Source organism: Idiotropiscis lumnitzeri, chromosome 1 (genome assembly GCF_059441095.1).
Source record: "Idiotropiscis lumnitzeri isolate Australia: NSW breed Sydney's pygmy pipehorse chromosome 1, RoL_Ilum_1.0, whole genome shotgun sequence".
Lineage (NCBI taxonomy): Eukaryota > Metazoa > Chordata > Actinopteri > Syngnathiformes > Syngnathidae > Idiotropiscis > Idiotropiscis lumnitzeri.
Window position 1 is genome coordinate 18,846,607 of NC_142391.1, and position 16,594 is coordinate 18,863,200.

The 16,594-nt window shown below is 41.3% G+C and overlaps 1 protein-coding gene across 1 annotated transcript in view; it reads left to right on the plus strand.

The window, feature by feature from the left end:
• The window catches only part of bltp1 (bridge-like lipid transfer protein family member 1), a 72,537-nt gene that overhangs the window by 5,626 nt on the left and 50,317 nt on the right, over window positions 1-16,594 (plus strand). The window contains exons 4-23 of the mRNA XM_088303714.1: window positions 1,979-2,057; window positions 2,153-2,217; window positions 2,740-2,914; window positions 3,624-3,705; window positions 3,849-4,042; window positions 4,286-4,365; window positions 4,584-4,734; window positions 5,249-5,405; window positions 5,717-5,795; window positions 8,627-8,718; window positions 8,838-8,955; window positions 9,056-9,211; window positions 11,458-11,555; window positions 11,776-11,960; window positions 12,703-12,809; window positions 12,893-13,116; window positions 13,256-13,471; window positions 14,482-14,619; window positions 15,464-15,640; window positions 15,893-16,021. Of these exons, the coding sequence (XP_088159840.1) occupies window positions 1,979-2,057; window positions 2,153-2,217; window positions 2,740-2,914; window positions 3,624-3,705; window positions 3,849-4,042; window positions 4,286-4,365; window positions 4,584-4,734; window positions 5,249-5,405; window positions 5,717-5,795; window positions 8,627-8,718; window positions 8,838-8,955; window positions 9,056-9,211; window positions 11,458-11,555; window positions 11,776-11,960; window positions 12,703-12,809; window positions 12,893-13,116; window positions 13,256-13,471; window positions 14,482-14,619; window positions 15,464-15,640; window positions 15,893-16,021 (2,702 nt within the window). The remainder of the gene's footprint in view (window positions 1-1,978; window positions 2,058-2,152; window positions 2,218-2,739; window positions 2,915-3,623; window positions 3,706-3,848; window positions 4,043-4,285; window positions 4,366-4,583; window positions 4,735-5,248; window positions 5,406-5,716; window positions 5,796-8,626; window positions 8,719-8,837; window positions 8,956-9,055; window positions 9,212-11,457; window positions 11,556-11,775; window positions 11,961-12,702; window positions 12,810-12,892; window positions 13,117-13,255; window positions 13,472-14,481; window positions 14,620-15,463; window positions 15,641-15,892; window positions 16,022-16,594) is intronic.

The following is a 16,594-nucleotide window of genomic DNA, read 5'->3' on the forward strand; positions in this document are numbered from 1 at the left end:
AATTTATCAGAAGTGTCATGATAAGGATGCGGCAACGATTATACTATGGGTTCGGTGAAAACAAAGCATTTTGTAAGAATAAACAAAATATCAATTCAAAAGATGTGGGAAGTCTAGTTTTTTATTTTTTTTAAGAACTTACGGACAGCCATCAACGTTAACAGCAGCAAAAGTCAGCAATAAATTAAATAATTAAATTAACGTAGTATTCCAAGTGTGCTTTAATGATAACTAATTGTATACAACAGAAGTTTATGTGTTAATTGCATCATGTGTGTAATGTTCTGCACCAAATTGTCCATACATGACCCTCGTAAAAATGAACAATTCAGAATATGGATGGATGTTGTGTGGCTTGGGGAAAAAAAAAAAGGTTAACCACTCACCCCTGCAAATGATGGTGGTTGTGTATGCATTGATGCATTGTTTGGCGATGTCATATGAACTATGACTGATTGGATCACGTTTTGAGGCTCCCCATGCGAGATAGGAATAATCTTTATTGGCCAAGTATGTAAAACTCACAAAGGAATTTGACTCCGGCAATGTGAACTACGCTAGTATAACGGTGACAGGCTATGATGATAAACAAATACATGACGTATATGTATAGAAAATCTTTCTGTAATATAGAGGTTCCATCGTGCAGTCATATCACCCCAATGACTGCTGTGTAACAATTTGGACAGTCATAAGAGCAGAGATAAAGTGATCAGTGATGCAGAATTTAGAAAATGACAACGGTTGTGCAGATGATGCAGCCAATCGTTGCAGAATTTAAGTGTTCACTAGAAGTGCATGTATTGCAACGTTGGGTGTGCAATTATACAGAAGGTCCTTGAGTGGGTCAGTGCTGGGGAATATTGATCAACAACAGCTGTTCAAGTATATACAAGGCTGAGGCTACCATGTAGTATTATTAATGATAATTAATGCCCCACATGGGTGTGCAAAGTTGGTAAACATTAGCGTAGTGCCACGATTGAGTTTGAATCAACTGTTTAGGGAGATAATGGCCAGAGGGAATAAGCTGTTTGAATGTGTGTTGGTTTTGGTGCACATGGTTCGATAGTGCCTACCTGAGGGGTGGAGCTGGAAGAGGTGGTGGCAATTCCAGAACAGGGGTGTCAAACTCATTTTAGGTCAGGGCCACATGGAGGAAAATTGAATCAAGATCTATAACTAAACGCAATCAGCGTCAATATTATGCAGATTAGCGCTATTTACATTATGTCCTGCCAATATATATGAAAAATCTTTCAAATATATACCGTATTTTCACAACCATAAGGCGCACCTAAAAGTACCAAATTGTCTCGAAAATTGATGGGGCGCCCTATAATGCGGAGCGCCTTGTGTACAGATCGCGTTCCATAGATCTGGGCACGAATGGTTTCCTCCAATCATGACACCTGGCATTCATGCCAAAAAGTTCAATCTTTGTCTCATCAGACCAAAGAATTTTCTTTCTCAGGCAGGCTGCCAAGCGACTTTTGTGAAGGAGTGGCCTTATACTATCCAATACAGTCCTCATTGGTTGAGTTCTGCAGAGATGGTTGTCCTTCTGGAAGGTTTACCTCTCTCCGCTGAAGCTCCGACAGAGTGACCATCGGCTTCTTCTCGGTCACTTCCCTGATTAAGGCCACTTTAGGTTCTTCTGTTCATCTCGCGATTGCTCACTTTTGACCGGTTGCCAGCTCTAGGGAGAGTCCTGCTGGTTTGGAACGTCTCGCGTCTACGGTGATGGAGGCCACTGTGCTCATTTGAACATTTATAGCAGCTGATTTTATTGATTTTTTTTTTAACCCATCCCGAGAGTTGTACCATGGGACAAAGCAGAATTTTCGGGTGGAAACATTTTGCAATTTAATGTTTGTTATGAAAATGTAGTACTTTTAAATAAAGTAGAAAGAAATAGATAAAAATGTACTATTACGCACACTTTGTCTAACATAAAACTGGTCGTCTTCCCTCGTAGGCTCCTTCTCTTTCTCTGTGCTGTCAGGAAAAGTCATGTTCAGAGATGTTTACTACATCAACCAAGATATGTCAATCAGGTAATCTGGCCTCTTGCTGCCATGCTCTCTTCTCTGTAATCTGTTCAAGAAATCTCCTATAAAACATTTTCTGTCTTTTTTTTTTTCTTCGATAGGATACAGGATGGCTTTCTTATCTTCCGCTGGTGGAAAATGTATAACCCCAAGCAAAAACAGCATGGTGAGCAAAGTGTAGGATCCTTCCACGATTCACACATATTTGGTTGTGATTTTGCCTTTGAAATAAGTTGACACATTGATCATCGCTTTGTCTGTCTTTCCTTATTTATTCTCTTCACTTTTAAGTAAATAAAAGGCTTCCTCAGTTGATTCCATCAATGTCATCAAAAATGTTTTTACTTCACTTGCCATCAAGCGTCTTAAGCGGAAGCAATCCACCTTTTGTTAGGGCGCTTATTCTGTTTAGGGTCACTGGGAAGACAGGTGGAGTCCACCATGAGCAGATCAACAGTCAATCAAAGGGCTTACACATTGAGACTGAAAACCATCTCCATTACAACATTGCCATTTAGTTGAACATCTTTTTGGACTGTGGAAGGAAGCGGTAGTACCTAGAAAAAAACATGCGCACGCAACCACAAGTCAAACATGGAAACTCCACTAGGAATGGTTAAGGCCCAAACTAAGATTGCAACCCAATTGTGACTCCATTTATTGACGTACAGCTCTGTTGTGTCATCAGACCCCAAGGCGGAGACCAGGCTTTATGTGACAGTTAACGGTTTCGAGTTTCATGTCTACAATCGGACCGACCTCTATGCCCACCTGCAAGAGACTTTCGGCCTGGAGCCGACACTTAGCAGACACAAAAAAGATGACGACCATGATGGGGATGGGAAGAACAAGACCCTGGAACGGTAAGACCAGCTTTTTATTGCATTAGATGGATTTGGTCCATTTTTATGCTCTGCGCTATGTGCTGGCTTCGATTTTGTGCCTTGATATCGTTTCCACCCTTCTCTGTTTTCATCAAAAGTTATAATCTGTCATGCGCTGTGCTTGCTAGCTGACACGGCTAAACATTAACCACCCGCGGTACAAAGCCTCTCCTCTAAAGCCTGTTTTCTACGACAAGTTCCAGAATGACCCGGCACCACACTGCATGCTTGGCATGGCCAGGCATCAGTTGCTTTTCCATTACAAAAGGTGCGGGACGAGATCAACTGAAATATGCAAACCTCCACTGCACAGTGCATGCTCGCAGTTTGCGGGGTTCAACCATGACATTTCATGAGTGGCGAGTGTCGCCCACAAATTTTTCGGTGATTCAAAACATGAATTGTGGTTGCATGTTAAAGCAGTGCTGCCTGCAAATTACAGCCCATCAAATGCACAGAGAACAGCACCTATAGATACATAACACTTGATCTGCACAGCCCGGCACGCATTTGTGCCTGAATGTGTTAACTGTATTGACTACATGTGGAAATGCACCGCTAGAAATGCTCAACTCGCATTCGGTCTGTCATCAGCATAATGGTTATCATTAAAAGCAGCGCGGATATAGGCACTGGGACGACTGGCAGGACGAAATGTCATTTTTTCTTTTTTTTTTTTTTTGGGCAGTGTGAACATTCAGAGTGAGAATCCAGACCCCACGTCGTCTTGGCGCTCCCTCATTCCTGTTATTAAAGTTAACATCAGTACGGTGAGTTCTTTACAAATTCGCACCCCTTGAAAGCAGATTTTATTCCTTAATGGACAAATGTTAGAAAGTCATTTTTTGTGTTGAATATGTGTGGTTTGCTAGCCCCATGATGTGTATTCTATGTTTGCTTCCTCCTTTTGAAGGGTCGGCTGGCATTTGGGAATCACCACCTCCCACAGACTCTGTGCTTGAACTTTGAGGATGCCTTCCTGACCTACGCCACCAAGCCGCCATCCAGCCACCTGGACCAGTACATGCATATTGTAAAGGGCTCGCTGGAGAACGTGCGAGTCATGCTGGTTCCGAGCCCGCGCTATGTTGGCATGCAGACTGATGAGTAAGTTAGTTATTATGAAACATTGTAGTTGCTGATATATTTTTTAACTCAATGCATCCAATAAGTTGAACTCAAGATATTGCCCTTAAATACTCTGTGTCTTCATGCCAATTTTGGGCTACTCTTGAACTGTTTTTGATTAACCTCCTCAAACCTCTTTGGAAATTGAAAGTTTGTCAGAAAAGACCATTCAGTGTGTGAACTCATCACAAAAATTTAGAAATGTGTTGGCTATCATTGTAGACCTCCCAGGCTGATGGGCGAAGGCTTTGTGGTCATGCAGTCCAATGATGTAGACATCTACTACTATCAAGATGAGCCTGGTATGAAATGAACATACACGCACACAACTAGATATTGACAGCATCGAGCCAAGCAGGAAGGAAATGCGCAGAGTATAAGCAAACAACAGGAAAGCTTTTTATCAGTTTTTACGTTGTTTGCAAGGTTTTCTTGAATGCAAATTGAATAATGTAGCCTAGTTGATAAAATGCATTCTTTCAGAGTGCTCATGAAGCTCTTTTTGTGTGAGTATATGCAGGTGTAGTACCAGTGGAGCAAGAAATGGGGGAGGAAGCTGAGACGCCAAGTGAGGATGATAAGCTTCAGGACCTTCCTCCATGCTGGGGTCTTGACATCGTCTGTGGAAAAGGAACTGACTTCAACTACGGGCCGTGGGCGGATCGCCAGAGGTGCACGAACAAGAGCATACATGGAAGCATTGACGCAGAGTTTAGAAAACTCTAAAAAAAAAAAGCACTTTCATACTTTTCATGGAAGCTTGACATCTGCAACTTTGTATTAAAACTAGGGCTGTCAAAATTAAAGCGTTAAGTCAGGCTTGATTTTTTTTTTAAATAATTCACGCGATTAACTCAGTTAACTCTGTTTTATTTACTTAAAAATTAATTGCAAAGCCATATTAGTTGAACATAAATGTGTTTGTGTTTTCATTTGTGTTCTAATTACGTACCTGCTAATTTATATGACGGCATATATTAAGCGCTTTGTTACAGCTCCAGCTGTTGTGAAATGCGCTATATAAATACAATTGTATTGAATTGTATTGCATTAAAAGCTTCACAAAAATAGTTGTAGGAAAAATGTGATTAATCACAATTAATTACTGAATTTTTTGCAAATAATTAATAAAAAAAAAAATCGCTTTTCAGCACTAATTAAAACACATTCCAACTTATTTTATAGGGATTGTCTATGGAAGTTCTTTTTGCCGGCGGATTATCAGGACATGAAGGTGACTGAAATGGCCCAGCCAGGACAACCCAGGCAGATCCAGGCCTTCGAACTCCGTATGAACATCATTGCCGATGCCACCATCGACCTGCTTTTTACCAAAAACAGGGTAGATGTTACACTCTTGAGTTCTTACTTTGTGCTTGTTGTTTTTTGCTGATCTTCCTCAATTATTCCAATTTTGAAAAATATTAGCATGGCATAGCAGCGTGTTATTCTTCTTGCGCTGCTTATGAATTGTAATTATTTTGTGCAATTTACATAACGGTGACATAGTATTTCTGACAGCTTTCTTAATTGATCAAACATGGGGAAAAAGTGGCAATACTCAGAGTAGTGTACTGTTTTGAGCATACCTGGCAACCGCAAGTGAAAAGCTTGGTGGAAACTTTCTTTCTCTTTCTTCATTCTTGTTCCTAGGAAACCAATGCCATCCATGTGAATGTAGGTGCAGGTTCTTACCTGGAAGTGAACATCCCCATGACCGTTGGAGACACTGGTATGACTTTTCTGCTCTGAAGCCTGAACCATGACTGAGCTCATCTATATAACATATAAAACCCATGTCAAGTCTTCACTTCACTAGGCAGGTCATATTTGATCCTATTATCTGATCTCATCAGACATAAAGTCTAATTTTGACTTTCTTAACTCTTGGTGGTATATAATAAAAGATGATTTTTGTTGTTTAACAAGACTACGAACTAAAATAAAACTATTATCACAATATGTTGAGGGATTTGTATAGTGGAACTGTAAAGAGACTGAGTGGAAAGCGAGTCAATTTAATGGCAAGGCAGATATATTTGCGTGTCATAGACAGGGCAATTCACAGTACTTAATAAAGAATGGGGGGGAAAAAAGACAATTTAAAAACATACATTAAAGCACAAGACAATTAATGAAATACAGTGAACCCTCGGTTATCGCGGTTAATGGGGACCGAGACCATCCGCGAAAACTGAAAATCCGCGAAGTAGCGGCGCACCTTCAAAAATGGTTAAAAAAATATATATAAATATATACATATATATATATATATATATATATATATATATATATATATATATATATATATATACGGGTAGAGAGAGAGAGAGAGTGAAATTCATGTTATAACAAAAAAACAAAACAAATTATTATTAAAACTTATTCCCCAGCCATTATTTTTGTATTTATTCAATTACTTCTTTTTGTATTTATTTAATTACTTCGACTTTTACCTGCTGGTACGCCGTCCGGTGTGCCCTGTGAAATGAAAGGTGGCATTCTTCATTTATTTATTCATGCCCGGGCGGAAGTTGTTCCTCTTCGGCTTAACTACCACGCACGCCGGCCGGTCTCCTCCGGAGCTCTCGCACGGTCCCGAACGAAGCGAAATGTTGCCGCGCTCGTGCCCGGGCGGAAGTTGTTCCTCTTCGGCTTAACTGCCACGCATGCCGGCCGGAGCTCTGGTACGGTCCGAACCGCGCGAAACGTCGCCCCAAATCGTGCCCGGGGGAACGTGCTCTTCTTCGTCCACTCTCCTCTTCGCCCACGCTCTTCTTCGGCGCACGCCGGCCGTCTAACCGCTCCAGCGCCCCGTCGTGCCGCTCGGCGAAACTACAATGCACCCGAATATTTTTTAGACCCGCGAAGCACTGAACCCGCGAAAGGTGAACCGCGAAGTAGCGAGGGTTCACTGTATAGTAATTAATTGTAAGAGTAGAGGCCTGTTTGATTTCAACAGCTCAACTCAACCATATATTGAGCACTTTAGGGTTGCCCAAAAGTGCATTTCCCTTTTGGGACCAAAATACTTGTATCTGTCCGAAACAGGGTATTACTGATGACGCAAGGAAAAAAAAAATATTTATAACACACGCTTGACTGGATAAATGGGCAAGAATTGGAGTTGGCCTCATGTCACAAACTTTGCTTAGTCCGATTGCCGCTAGCCTGAAGAGATTCCTAGCGAGGAATAGAACAAACAAGAGAAGTGATGCAAAATGTCACTTTGCCGCCAGGTTGTTATATCCAATAATGCACAAACAACAACATCATCAAATGGTCATTGAAGTTGCAGGACAACAGACCAACACAATGACTCTTTGTTGTGACTGTCCTTCACTTGTTGGTGTCATTTAAGCATAGCCAATGGTGAGCAATATTTTTAAGAATTTTCTATGCTGGTCCTCTAAAACATGTTTTAACATGAAATCATTTTGGAGACTGCCGTCATTATTAAAAACGTGTTATAAGTGATAAGTAAATATTGTAGTTACTTATTCCATGAAGCATATTAATATTCATCCATCCATCAATTATCTGTTTACCCTCACAAGGTTTGCAAACGTACTGTAGCCGATCCCAGCTGTCTTCGAGCAGTAGGCAGTGTACACATTTAACTGGTCGCCAGCCAATCGCAGGGTACACATAAAGAAAATACCATTCATAGTCAAGGGACAATTTATAGTGTTCAGTTACCCTACAATGCATCTTTTCAGGAACGTAGAGTATCCAGAGAAAACCCACGCAGGCACGTGAAGAACATCCAAACTCCACACAGGAAGGCTGTATTCGATCCTACAACCTCTATTTTGTGAGGCAGATGTGCTCATCAGTCGTCCACCGTGCCGCTATAAAGCCTCGATTTTAGTTAAAGACTCAAAATATGAACTCGTATTATCCATCAATCCGTTATCTGCCGCTTCTCCGAGGTCGGGTCGCATAGGCAGCAGCTTCAGCAGGGAAACCCCGACTTCCCTCTACCCGGCCACATCTTTTTGCTCTTCCGGAGGGATTCGTAGGTGTTGCCAGCCCAGCCGGGAGTCATAGTCTCCCCAGCGTGTCCTGGGTCGTCCTCGTAGCCTCCTGCCAGTGGGACATGGCCAGGGAGGCGTCCAGGAGGCAATCTAATCAGATGCCGAGAGGAGGAGCAGCGGCACAACTCAGAGTCCCTCCCTGATGACTTCTCACCCTATCTCTCAGGGAGAGCCCTGACACCCTGTGGACGAAACTCGTTTGGGCCGCTTGTATCCGTATTATGTTGAATTTACGGTGTCAGTACCGATTCTGGCTGGGACACCACAACTTGTTGGTTGGCCACTACTCAAAGGCTTCATGTCGGACCTTGCACTTAAATAAATAAGTACATACAGATACAATACAGGCTGTTATCCTACGATAGACACTACGACAGATACTCCGATTTTTATTGTGCGATTTCACAGCTCTACTTGAGGGGCATTCAGCTTTAGAGGTTCACAAGGCTCACTAGACCATGTAAAAATGTTATCTCTTGTATAATTTTATAGAACTGATGGCGCTGCTTTGTGTTTCTTCCCTTAGGCTATTTGCCCACCATCAAAGGGCAGCTGCTTCATGTTGACACCACCAGCAGCATGCAGTACAGGACTCTCCTTGAGGCAGAGATGTTAGCTGTAAGTAGCAGCAAATCCACTCGTTGCTTCCGAGATGTTCATTTGCAGTTTGCAGTTAAGCACATCATAGCTGAACTTCCAGTAAAAACCCAAATGTGTTTTGCGGCCAAAATTTCCAGTTCCATGTGATTGCCAGCTACCCTCGTGTATGGAACATGCCGCAGTCTTGGCAGTGTGAGATTGAAGTCTACAAGGCCACCTACCACTTCATCTATGCCCAGAAAAACTTTTTCACTGGTGAGTTCAAAGAAATAGTTTGAAACCTCTGAGGAGGATACTTCAAATTGGGAAAAAATGGTGAAAGGATTAATGTAACATTTTTTTGTTGTCTTAACAGATTTGATTCAGGACTGGGCGAGTGACAACGCTCCAGACATTTACTCCTTTGTTCCCTATTCCTGGACATTCAAAATGCTTTTTCACCAGTTTGAGATGATCTGGGCGGCGAACCAGCACAATTGGATCGACTGTTCCACCAAGCAACAGGAGAATGGTGAGGAAGCTGTTTCTCATGCATGAGCCCTGAATGTTGTCACCACCTGGATCCCGATTCATGACAAAAAAAAAAAAACATAGAGGGAGATTGGTTTACAAAATCAGATCCTTGTTGACAAAAATAAGTACATGACAAACACACCGCTTGATGTGTGTTGATCTGAGCAATCAATTGTTTTCTTGTTGGATGCAAAAAAAATTTGAATGCAGTGTATGTAGAAAACCAAAAATGGTCAAAGCCAAACAAAACGGAAAATGTGACATTGACCTAATGGGAACAAAAAAGATGATTTGGAGTGCGGCTTCCTTAAATGCACCCATGAATGCACTATTGATATCCAGATGGCAAAGAAGGTTGGAAGGAAAAGCAACATGTGGGGAATCACATCTATCTATCGATCATCTCTCTATCAGTCTCTCTCTGTACCTCTCTCTCTTTCTCTCAATTGATGTATTCTTTTATCAGGAAAATTATATTAGCTTGCATTTTCAGTATTATCAATTTGTTTTGGAGAAATCAATCCAAAGCGAAGGAGTTCAAAAAAGCCTCCTGGTGATGAGCATTATGGCCACGCCCCCCTCCCCTCCCTCCTCCACGTCTTGGTGGGAATCACGTCAGGGTCCGATCACGCTTGGTCCTTTCAAAGTCATTGTAAATATGTGGCTAGTAATGTAAAAAATAACGGGACTAACCAGCCCCAAAATGGATGTGTGCACTTGTGTACTTGGGCCCACTTCAACCTGAAACTGAAAAGGTCTCAAAATGATTAGCCTTTAAAGAGAATGTGGAAATGAGTAGTTGTGCAGTTTCTGACATATTTTCTTTAATAGTTACCAAGATATGCAAACACTATACGTTCTGAGAGACTTTTCGGAAGTTTAATCGGTCATAAGTTGTGATATATTACATTTTCATTCATAAGCGTTAGCGTGACGTCCTTTTTTTCACCTAGGCATCTGCCACCTTGCTGGAACTTAGGTGCTCTGAATATTTCCAAGTCTGTCCATCGAGCCATCCATTCTCTGCAATGCCCTCACTAGCGTCATGCGTGGCTGTGCTGGGTGTTTTCAAAGTCCAACTTTTCAACAAAGCACGACGCCCGGTGTAGTCGTGAAGCTCAATATCACACATTGATGCTCCCAAAGCGGCCCCTGCTAAAAAGCACATGCCGCTCGGCTACGTTGAACTTTCAAAAAGGCCACCTCCGGGGTTCATTGATTCATTATCTGAAATCGATGCCCACTCTCACTCCAGCATTGATGGCTGCAAGTATGTCTGGACGGTAAGAAGCTGTTCGTCTGACTTCTGCTGGTAAGCGGCTGGTAGCGAATTGCCGCATTGGGCAGTGCTCTTACTTCTAACACCACTGCAGCTGGCTCCTGAGAATTAACAATACTTTAGTGTTGCTAAAAGTCTGAAATATAACCAGTCGGGGTTCGTGTGCTCATTCAGGCTCTTGTCCGCTTTAGCCTGTGTAAGTGGATAATCGATCGGCACGGTATTTTTGAGTTTGTGGAGGTGATCTTATGCGCTTGAGTTTGATATCAATAAATCCAAGATATTGTGCAGAACACTTTTATACTTTCACAGGTTGAAGTGGAGAAGAGGAGTAATGTGCATTTGCATTTTGGTGGCGATTGGTCGCCGTTTTAGATCATAGAACTGACAATTGGAGCAATATTACCTCGCTTAATGTGACGTAGAAACAGCTGAGATGAAAAAATAAGCAGGGCCAAGCTCCAAAAGGGGATGTGGCAATTTGTCGTGAAACTCATCACAAAAAAGGCCTCTTAAGTCTTTTATGGGGGTGAATTTTAGTACTGATGTCATTTTTACATGCATCCCTATTATTTATATAAGTGGGAATGCTCAGCTTGATCAAGTGTCCCTTTAATATATGCCAGGAGCCCATGACAAGTGATTTTTTTACCACGTACTAAATAAGGAACGGTTCCACAAAAGCAAAATATGGGTAGATGAATTTGTGATAACCAAACGGTGAATAGCCCGTGATCACGCCATTGAACTTTACTGTCTCATAATGAAGTTACTAGATTTTTCGTTGTAAAATTTTGTGTGGTGTTTTGCATTGTAGTTTCTTGCTGCCTTTTTTACATTTTATTTTTGCACAACTACCATCTTGCATGACTCCTCTTCTGTACTGGAACCAAGTACCGTGGCAGTGCTTTGGACTCTTGTCGGTATTACTGCTGTAATCCCGACAATATTATTTTTTTCTGCAGTGTACCTGGCAGCATGTGGTGAGACGCTCAATATAGATTTCATTTTGCCTTTCAATGAGTTTGTTCCAACGACCTGCCATACCCGCTTCAGCTTGAAGGTTAGTCCTTTTTTTTTTTTTTTTTAGGTATGATTTTCTTTGAATCCACGTCTCCTAAACTATGATCTGTACTGTATGTGAGCAAGTGCAATGATATTTCCTCTTTGCTGGCGGTAAAATATATCCTGTAGGTTGCTCATACTTTATTTTGACATTCAGATGTATTTCATCTTCTAGAAATAGGTTTTAACTAAGTATATGTACATCTTGATGTTTTTAGGCAGAAGATACAGACATGCGACTGTCACTGCCTGAGTGCCACCCCAGCCGCTACCCCCTCCTCACACTTGCCAAAGATTACCAGAATGTCAAGTTGCCCCCAGACATGTTCATGCCAGGGGAAACTCAAAGTGCACCGCTGCCTAAACCCAACAAGTCCCGGTGGAGGAATATCACCCATGCAGAGTGAGTTGTTGGGGATTTTTTTTCTATTTGCGAAGAAAAGTGTTTCTTCACCAATGTTCCTACTAAGCTGCGTGCGTCAGCAATTGCTCTCAGCGCACAGCGATTATTTACAGCGCATAAATAAAAATAATAATAATCAAACCTGAGCTTTATTTGCATGTTTTTAATTTCATATTATTCTCATATAAAGACATTCAAAAGTTTATTTGGCACATGTGGGAAAGAAAAATGTGACAAAAAAAGACTGGAATACAAAGCACAAACATTACTCTCCGCCGAAACCACCCTTGAGCTGACGCGGCAATGGCCAACGTGTGCGCTGTCTACTCATCACCTCACTAATCCGCTCATAATCGATAGAGGGAAGGAGCCTCAATGCTGAGTAAGACCGTCTCGGCACAATTGAAGCATATTACTGCTACGCACGTATGAACTGTCGATGGTCATTTATCGTACAATTCACATGAGTTCTGGCAGCCCGAGAAGTGCCTTTGTTACTAATACACGTGATGGGAATGAGCACGCTTTGGCTAGCTCGGTCAAACAAAGTCACATTTTTGCAAAACTTCAAATTGATGCTCAGTCTTTTCATGAAGTCATAATCTCAGAAACCGTCTTTCCGCCTATTATTGTGTTATAAATGTTCTAAGATGGTCTGGTTTCGTCAATTATGTTTTATTATCTGATAGACTGACTGTGGAATCTATTTTGAATTTATATCTAAATATTTCCTCAAATTCAGAGCTGGCTGGGTTGACTGTTGGAGTGTACCAAACTTCTTGCTCATCATTGACTACACATGGCATCCCATTTATCCCCAAAAAGCTGACGAGCAACTCAAACAGTCATGTAAGTTTTCTGCCATGTTCCCACACATTTCTTATTCTTTTCAAAACGTATGAGCATTACTTATGTATCTTTCCCAACTGCAGTTTCTGAAATGGAGGAATCAATGCTGTCAGCTTTACGGCCCCCGGAACACACTTCAAGACACCACACCCACTCATACTACACCTCTGCTTCAGCCGGCCACAGCCGGATACCAACCGACCCCTCTGACCTTCCTCCCGACAGACTTCATGTGGAGATGGAAATGTCCCCAGATTCTCAAATTATCCTTTATGGCCCTTTACTTAGGGCTTTAATTTCTATTAAGGTATGAATATAAACACCTTTATATTGTCTCCGATTTTGTCTTTGTTAAAAAAAAAAATTTCATTGGGTTTTAGAGGGAGTCTGTCTGAAAAACACTGCTATAGCATTACACAGCACAACCCATTCCATTGTTTTCTCAGGAGAATTATTTTGGTGAAGATGACATGTACACTGACTTTGAAGAGACGGTGTCCAGTCCGGTTTTGTCCACTTCCTCATCTGGCCTCGGTTGGTCCCCTCTTGGAATGGAAGACAGTGTACATAAGGCAACTTCAGACATACATCCCTTGGACCTGCGACCTTGGGACATAACTGTGCTCATTAATCTCTACAAAGTCCATGGTCGACTACCTATGGTAAGGCTGATTGGCTGTGTACATTTTATGGCTTAGGAAAGTAACATTTTGTAAAATTATGCACTGGAAGAGCAATAATGTGACAATGGAACGAATTTAACAGAATATAACGCCAGCTGCCAATGTTAACGGATTTTCCGTATTTTGTTATGGAAATCACTGTATTCCGACTTGTTGGAGGCGTATCACTGATTATTCTGGATTGTTAAAAAAAATTAAATAAAATCCCGCGCCCAACATGAGCACCAGTTTTGGGCCACCAAGATACTGGCCAGTACATCTTTCATAAATTAATGCAATACATTGCACTTATTCGAAACCAAACTCTAACTAGCTTATCCGATCTTTTAATAATGTTATTTGTTTGTTTGCAAAATAGAGTATATTTGATGGCACGCTGAAATCTCATGTACTTTGAGTCTGGCTGCGACTATGTGCACCATTACAAAGTTGTTGCAATAAATACATTTCAATGGCTAATATTGAAGCCACAATTTATTTACAGTTATCGTTACAGGCCCATGATTGTTTTGTGCAATTGAAGAGTGCTCATCATTCCTTTTTTTTTTTTTTTATATATATTATAGTTTAATTATTCTATATTCTATACACTGCTATATCTATCGTGCGGTAATGACAAAATGTAAAAAATATGGAAATACGTACAAATCGTTATGGAAGTGAAGTTCTATAGGTCGGCAGCTCTGCATAACATTTCTGTCCAAACGTGTTTTTTTTCAGTTTTTTTTAATTAGACTGCTCTTCAGCAGGGGTGACTAAATCTGGTCCTTGAGGGCCCCTAATTCTCCATGTTTTATGTGTTGCCCTCCTCCATCACACCTGATTCAAATGATCAGCTTATGAGCAAGCTCTGTAGAAGTCTGAGAATGGTCCTAATTATTTGAATCGGGTGTGCAGGATCAGGGCAAGATTTGAGAACTGGAGTCGGTGACCCAGTATTGTAGAAATCTAAGGATCTCTGTGTTGTTTGTCTTCCTCGGTTTTGTCAGCACTGTAGCAGCGAGGGGCCAGAAGGTCCATCTGGCTTCTTGGAGCGGTTATGTTTCGAAATGAAAAAAGGTTACAAGGAGACGATGCTTCAGTTACTGCTGTCACCGATTCACATCTTTATCAGTGACAACTACCAGGTAAGAAATCATCCATCCATTATCTGAACGGCTTCACCTCACTTTTTGTCTTTTTATTTATTTATTTATTTTTCTTTTTTTATTTAAGTCCCATGCCACACCACTTCAATCTTGCATCAGTCTTGGACCAATTGTTTACAAGTAAACCTGTAACCAAACTATTTGTTTCCTTGTTGAGGATTATTTTCATGGTCTTTGGACCTCAGTGCTTTTGATGTTCCTTAATAGATGGCTTCCACTCCTTTCATCAAGGCAGTGTTGTTTTTGTCAGGCATTTTAGATTTAGTCTTAGTCTTTTGGATGAAAATGCTGAATCGTCATTCCTATTCGTGATAGTTTTAGTCGCCGAAACCTCAAAAATACTTTAGTCTAGTTTTTGTTGATTTAGTCGACAAAGACTCTAAAAGGTTTTAGTCTGTTTTAGTTAAGAATAGGCATACAAGGTTCAGTGGTGGGCGTGCCCGAACGAGGATTGGTTGCACCAGCATTGCAATTTTTTGAATGACAGATTACATGTACATTTGGAAGGGATGTCATAAAGTTTGAACATCTGATGGACCACACACGAACAATTTCCACCTGCCTCGTCTCGTCCCTGAAAATTCATGCACTTCACGTCATGTTTTCGTCATCAAAGAGCCACGTTTAGCTTGTAGTCGTCTCGTTATTGTCATGAAAAAAAAGGGCGTTAACAAAATATTTTTGTCATCGTCATCGCTGCCGTATCAGTTGCATCTCGCCATTCCGATGAAAAAACGTAATTAGCCATTATACTTGTCAATGGTCAGTGAATGAGTTAACCCTCCAATGATGAAAACAACTATGTCGTCTTTTTGCATCACAGCGGCCTTCGGTGGACGGGGTGTTGAGGGATGGCCACTTAAGCTTGTCGGGCCTGCAGATGAGAGCACATGCCATGTTCTCTGCACAGGGGCTGCCACTAGGAAGTGACACCCTTGAATACGCCTGGCTCATCGATATGCAGGCAGGGTCTCTCACTGGGAGGGTGACTCTTCCACAGGTGTGTATGTGGTCTTTGCTGATGTTCTATATAGCAAATGAGAATGTTGTCAATGCAGTGGTACCTTGATGTTGGACCACAATCCGTTCTGTGATGGCGGTGCTTCCAGATTCTTAACTGTCGCCACTGTAAAGCCTACATTTTGTCCATGCTTTGTGTGTATGACGACAATTCCAACTGTTAAAAAAATCCAAACAAAAAACAACAATTTTTTGCAGTCATTTCTTTTCTCTAATTTAACTTTTTTTTCAGGTGGCCAGTATGATAGAGTGGGGGGAGTATTTTGTCTTCCATGTGATGTCCCGCGAGTTCCAGCTCGAACAACCAAAGCCCTCTGTTATCTGCCAGCATGGCGTTGACCGTCGCATCTGTGATGCTAAGGTACTTTGCTTGTCATAACATTTGCTGACTGTTCATATTCATGTTTTTCCCAACCCTTCTCCTCCAGCTGTCCATCTTTACTGCAAATGGTAGCTAGTTGTTACATATGAATGATTGTTTTTATCCATGTGTGAATATATTGTTTGAAAATGAGAATGCACATTTTCATGTGATTAATTTCATCTGCTCAATCTATTGTACGAAATGTCTTCTCAGGGCATATTCTCCCTAGGAAATTTCTACATTTCTGTAATTCTCCCTCTTGCCCCCCGTGTCTTATGCTCACTCTGCTAGAGGCCTGCTGTACTTGATTATACAACCACATTGTGCAACATTTGGTGCTTTGTTGAGTGCTTGTAATTGTTGAGTTTATTTTTATTGTGCAAGGTGGCATTATTGTGAACTAATCTGAGGAACGATCACTTTAATCATACAACACGTACATTGTGCATGCATGTGACTGAGGCTGTGGACTTTTTCAATGATGATTATTTGCAGTCATAAGAATGGCAGTGACCAATAACGAGTGAGAAGAGTAATTACTTAATTTTGTGTCAAATGTGCTCATGCGTG